Source organism: Schistocerca cancellata, chromosome 5, assembly GCF_023864275.1.
Source record: "Schistocerca cancellata isolate TAMUIC-IGC-003103 chromosome 5, iqSchCanc2.1, whole genome shotgun sequence".
NCBI classification, from domain to species: Eukaryota; Metazoa; Arthropoda; class Insecta; order Orthoptera; family Acrididae; genus Schistocerca; species Schistocerca cancellata.
Window position 1 is genome coordinate 434,053,113 of NC_064630.1, and position 6,000 is coordinate 434,059,112.

Here is a 6,000-nt window from a genome sequence, read left to right on the forward strand (position 1 = left end):
GGAAAAGCAGACGCCGTACTAGACGGGATAAACGAAAAGTCAAAAGAAGATGATTTTGCGGCTAACATATAAGTTTTTTCACATGTTCTCGTAGGCGCATTCTTCCCCATTCCCGTATAAAAACTTACTCTTGTTGTGAAATTTACACCAGTAAACATTTTAATCGATGGACTTCAGGAAAGCAAGTCATACATTATTCATAAGGACATAAGTCAGTTGCTGTGTTCGAGAATGTATGTGATATGTGTACATTATTTTTTTACGTAAAAAATATTCCTACTGCTGTTTTGGTGATTGATTCGGTGCTGTACAAGTGAGCCTGGCGAAGAGCGACAACGAGTTTAAGTGAAGGTGAGTGTGTGAATTAACATGAGTGAAATGAATTGTGTGTAGACGTGATGAAATTTATGGACCCAAGCATTCTTTTCCTGCACAATTAAGACATAAAATTCTGTTTGCATATGACGTCTGCTTTCCCTGTCTTAGAAGTGACATTTCTATATCATTATACAAAATTATCAAAGGACGAATAATAATAATAAAATTAATAATGATAAAATATCAGAAATTCATTCCTTTCAAATGCGCATCCTGTGTCATAATTATTACTCCATCGCTCTCAGCAGCACATTGAAATAGTGAAAGACAATATGGTAGAAAATTGGTAAAACTGTATCAGTATCATGGACGTAATTTAGTATTAATTATGGCTCACACAATCTAATGAGAGAAGTCAGTGGATCGACATTATCTAGGAAGAAATTAGAATGTGGGAAACGACGCCAGCACTTTTAACGAGTGCTATGGTTATGTACATTACACAGGTGCCGCATGCAAGCAAAACCAGGCGATCAAAGCAATGTCCAAACAACAGACTATTCAAATGTTAACAGTGAGATGACAATCGCCGACATACAATATGCGTCACGCGAGTCAATGTAATTTGGGACTTTTCATTGTTTTTTCAGTAGTATTCAGCTATCCATACCAGAGTATAGCTCTTTCGATACAAGAGCAATTAATATCCATTATTAATAATTTCGCCTTCCATTTCTGAGAAAAAAGTTAGTGTCAATAGTACTGAAATTCTTTTGGAATCAATGTGGTAAAAATGAGAAATAAAAAAAATTAGAGAAAAATTAAAATCAAAAACTGTTTTGTGATAATATTCTGTTATAAAAATGATCTTCAAATATAGACAATTGTAATAGCATTGACTGACTGTACCCTTAGTTCTTGGTCGAATATTTAACACATTGTGAATGAAAACACTCACGCACGACACTGATGTCAGTCTACAATATTTGTTATTTATTCCCCAAATCGTTTTCGGCTATTATTCCATTCTCAAATACAAAGATAAATATGTGGCGCAGTGAAATTTTTGTAGGATCAAAGATTTCAAACTAAAGCACCTACAGAGTACCTCGATTTCCAAATGTGAAAATTGTTAATATTCTTAGTAGAAAATAAACTGAACAATAAATTTTGGTGACATGTTCCAAAGGTGTAATTTAGGACCTGTTAAGGACAAGATTATTTTATTCAGCCACACACTTAGAACATGTCATCAAAGTTCACCGTTCAATTTATTTTCTTCTAAGAACAGTTGTAATCTGCTGTATATTTCATTAGTTAATGTGTCACATATTTAATCTTAGTTAAATAATCTTACAAGGCATTTTCAATGAAATAATTCCCCTCGTTTTATTCCCAAATTAAATGTAAATAATTTTCATCTCTGGAAACAGAGATAATCTATAGGTGCACTTGTTTAAAATTTTTTATCCTACAAAAATTTGACTGCGCCGTACATATATTTGTATCCAGTGATGGTATAATAGCCGATAACCAATCTGTGAAATAAGTAATAAATATTATAGAATATTAAAATAGTGTCGTGTGTGTTTCCATTCATAACAATTTCAATAGCTACACAGTGTACAGATACACATACTATTATACATTGCATGTGTATGATTTATGTAAATTGACTTTATGAATGAATTACTCTGGATTCAAAAGTCCAGCTTTCAAAGAGACGACTTTAATTAAATTTCACATCAAAACTAATGTTATTGTTGTTACAGTTTTGTCCTGATCATAACGAAATGCTTTGACTGATTGTATTTGAAAGAAGTAATAAAAATATTCACAGTCTACGAGTTTAGATGACATGAACTTTACATGAGATTACCTAACCACACTAATACACGCAATAACTTATCGAATTGGTAAGTACGAGGACAGATACGGGAAGAAGATAATTTTTACCATTTGCCTTTCCATTTCATACTGGTAGTATAAAATTTAAGTCTCTGGTGTACTCAGTTCCTTTTTACAAGCTCAACCTCCCAAATCTATAACGACGTTAAAATAACCGTTCACAGAATTAATATCGCAAGAAACTTAGCGAGAATCTATTCAAACATATTTGAATTTAAAAAAAATCCCTATAGTAATAGCAGATACAGGAGGGGACTTCAAAAAGTAAGTTACAGACTGTTCAGACAGGCTGAGTAATTTTTATAGAATGCTGCGCTACATTTCAAAGTGACAGGCGCGTCATTTTTCAACAAAGTCACCAAGTCTTTGTAAACAGCGGTCGGAACGTTATACCAATCGCTCATTTCCTCGCCGCTAGAAATCCACTCCTTGGTAAACGTACTAATGGTTGAAAAATCCCTTTCCTCCCAAATGTTCTTTCAGCTTTCCCAAGATGGAAATCACATGGATCTAGACTTTCGATTAACATCATCCACATCAGTACAGCGTTGGTTAAATTGTTGGCACTATTTCGCTACAGCTGGACGCCACTTTGCATTTGATTCATTTATCGCCATAATTTTACGGCGGATCTGTACGAAATTTAAGCGCTTTGTCCACAAGAACCGCACTGCCCCGCGTACTTCAACTTTCGAATACGTTTTCAGCTGGCGAGTCATTGCACTCCGTCATCGCGATGCACCAGAAACCTGTACCGCAGCCGACCTGAGTCTGCAGGAAACCAGGAACATATAGTCTGTTCCGACAGGCGCACTATTGTTGCGTAATAGTCTTAGCGTGGGACGCATATTTAACTTACTTTCGGAAGGCGCTTCGTACAGCAAGCGAAAAGAAAATCGGCTGTGACCTTTCCGAATGATCCACCCCAACATTCTTCTTGAGTGCTTTATGAATACCACCACAAACAACGTATCTGCCCGCATATGCCGCATCAGGTGTCATCACTATTATTATCTCTAACTCATGCTTAAAGACTACAAATTGCTTGTGTGTTGCCTTAAGCTTAGTTGTGACGAGTGATAAGTATTTTTTTTGGCTGCAGGAACTACGGTTAGCAAAAAAAAGTATCACATGATGACAGATTTGTTCAAAAATATCAGTAACTCGCCTGGTCCATATGGTAAACCATGAATAATGTCGGGGTTCTCTGCAAACACCATTAAGTTGACATTTCTGTGGAAGTAGTCTCATATATTGTTGCAAAATATGACGCTAGACAGTGATATCGTAATTTTACCGTTATGAATCAACCAAACATATGTGAATTTATATATGCAGGTAGGGCATTAATGTAATAGCATAACTTTCACGCAATGTCACGAACGAGATGAAATAAGATATTTTTAATTTTTACTTGTTCATCGACATTTAATTTTGTTCATACTGTGTCGATACGTCACATTTAATCTAAAATCTGTTGCAGACGATTTCCAACATTTTGTACTTAAGCAGGCTTTAACTTCTAGCCACTGAAGATGAGTACAAGCTCGTACAAGACAAGAATGGATAAAGAAAACAATTCTGTGGTTTACAATGAAACCACCCAAACTTTTACATTAAATGACAGGGAAACCACGTAAAACATGTGTCAGGATGGATGGCAATGTATTTGAGCCTCCGCCTCTGATGTACGTGCATACAAGACACACAAGTGTGTTCGACAGGCTGGCTTGTTAGATTTCTTTATTTATTTATTTTATCCCAACCAATAAGATGAAACACAAATATACGCCACTGAACTGATAAAATGTAAGACCGCAAATATTAGGCAACTACAGACTAGCATTTCGCAATCTCAAGAGCGCTGTTGGGAGATTGGTGGGTAGAAGCAGTACTGTAAAAAGTAGGCCGAAATCAGTTCTGGTCAACTCTTACAAAACACTGTCATCATATTGAAACTCCGTCTCTGGAAATTAGTTTCGCTCTTATAACACCAGAAGACACCTGACTGAGCGGCTTCCAGGTACTTCACTCTTTGTGGCCCTGAAGGAGTCTTCATCCACGTACCATTCATCTTTCCACATGCAAATTCTAGCACGTCACGTTTGCAGTATGGTTTAGGGTGGTAAAGGGGCGTTTTGCTACGGAAACTGGTATATACAAAATGTTCTTTAGTGCAAGCGTCAAAAACGTTTTCCAACCATATTTGACAGTTCTGTATTAAAGTCAGAAAAATTTGACTTGACACAAGGACACATTTGCATTTAGTTTTTACCCCAGAAACCACTGAGCAGTGCTATGTTAAATGATGTTAGTTACATCTGGCTCCGTTTTTGCTCTATTCGCAACCCACAGAATCGGTTACCGCACATTTCTGTATGCAGGTCAATTACTCCAATTGTATGTTCGTGGTCTCCGTGCAAATATGTGTTTAAGAAACCGTACGTTTCTCGCCATCGGGCTTTATTTAATATTTTGAAGTAAATAATGATGTTACGATTTGCGCAGCTCAGTTTTGTACTGTTTCGTAAGTCATTTGCACATGTTAAAGCTTCAGACGCATAAACAGTATTCCAGAACTAGCAACAGTTTACACACCTCTCTGTAGATAAGACAGAAACGGAATCGAATGAGATAATAGAAAGTAATAACTACTCAATCATGATTCACTTATCTGTGGCATTAGGAAGAGTGACATATTAAATACAAGCGCTTCTGGCTCAGCAAACTCACTTTTCGCTCCTAACACTAATAACTCTAACACATTTTCATAGTTCTCTCGTCGTAAGGCACTAATATGAAGTTTAGCACACTTTCGTCAGACGAAGCCGAATCCGCAGTGACACAGTTGTCTTTGAAATTCTTTAGGATTCATCGATCACGGCAGATTGATACAGAACAAAGAAGCTAGTGAAGGAAAAGAGCATGAAGTTGTCACAAATTTTCAGCAGGAAAGCGTTCAAACAGCTGCGCTGATACCAACTAAACACGCGATGCGGGCTAGATCGATGATCCCAATACGTTTGCAGCCACTGCTTAAGAGAAAGAGGTTCGTCGCTGACGGACAATGCAGCCCTTATGCAGCCGCCGGCGCCAGCGTGACAGATGCAGGAGACATGTACCATGTGTACTCACGGTAGCGGCCGGCGCAACATCCTCACTGCACAGATGCAAGCGTCATACTGGAGCCTCCCGCGTCAGTCCACCCGCTGCGAAGCTCTGGACGCACGGCGCATGCGCGGACTGTCAAACCGCGGCGCTGCGGGAGGCGGCACTTCGAACCGAACGCCTGGTGACACGTGTGCGAGCTGGGTGACTGCTGTGTTGAGCGACATTCGATCGTCAACCATACAGCTCAAACCACCAGGACTTTTTTTTCCTCTCTCTCTTATTTATTACTTAAATCCGCTCACGTGAGAGGGATACGGGGAAGTATGCCAGCAGTCATGTTGCTACTCTGCTGTTCTTAGTATATATTATTGACTTGCCATTCTATATTCACGAAAATGCAAAGCTGGCACTTTTTGCCGATGATACAAGTATAGCTATCACACCCGACAGACAACAATTAACTGGTGAAATTGTAAACGATGTTTTTCAGAAAATCATTAAGTGGTTCTCTGCAAATGGGCTCTCATTAAACTTTGACAAAACACAGTATATACAGTTCCACACAGTAAATGGAATGACCCCATTAATAACTATAGACTTCGATCAGAAATCGGTAGCTAAGGTAGAATATTCAAAATTTGTAGGTGTATGCATTGGTGAGGG

General features: G+C 38.1%; 1 protein-coding gene across 2 annotated transcripts in view; it reads right to left on the bottom strand.

The window, feature by feature from the left end:
* The window catches only part of LOC126187563 (uncharacterized), a 396,377-nt gene extending 390,980 nt beyond the window's left edge, over window positions 1-5,397 (bottom strand). Inside the window, exon 1 of one of the 2 annotated variants that reach the window (XM_049928718.1) lies at window positions 5,349-5,397. In XM_049928718.1, the coding sequence (XP_049784675.1) occupies window positions 5,349-5,351 (3 nt within the window). In that variant the 5' untranslated portion in view covers window positions 5,352-5,397. The remainder of the gene's footprint in view (window positions 1-5,348) is intronic. The other variant, XM_049928719.1, reaches the window with a different exon arrangement.
* Between the last annotated feature and the right edge of the window lie 603 nt (window positions 5,398-6,000).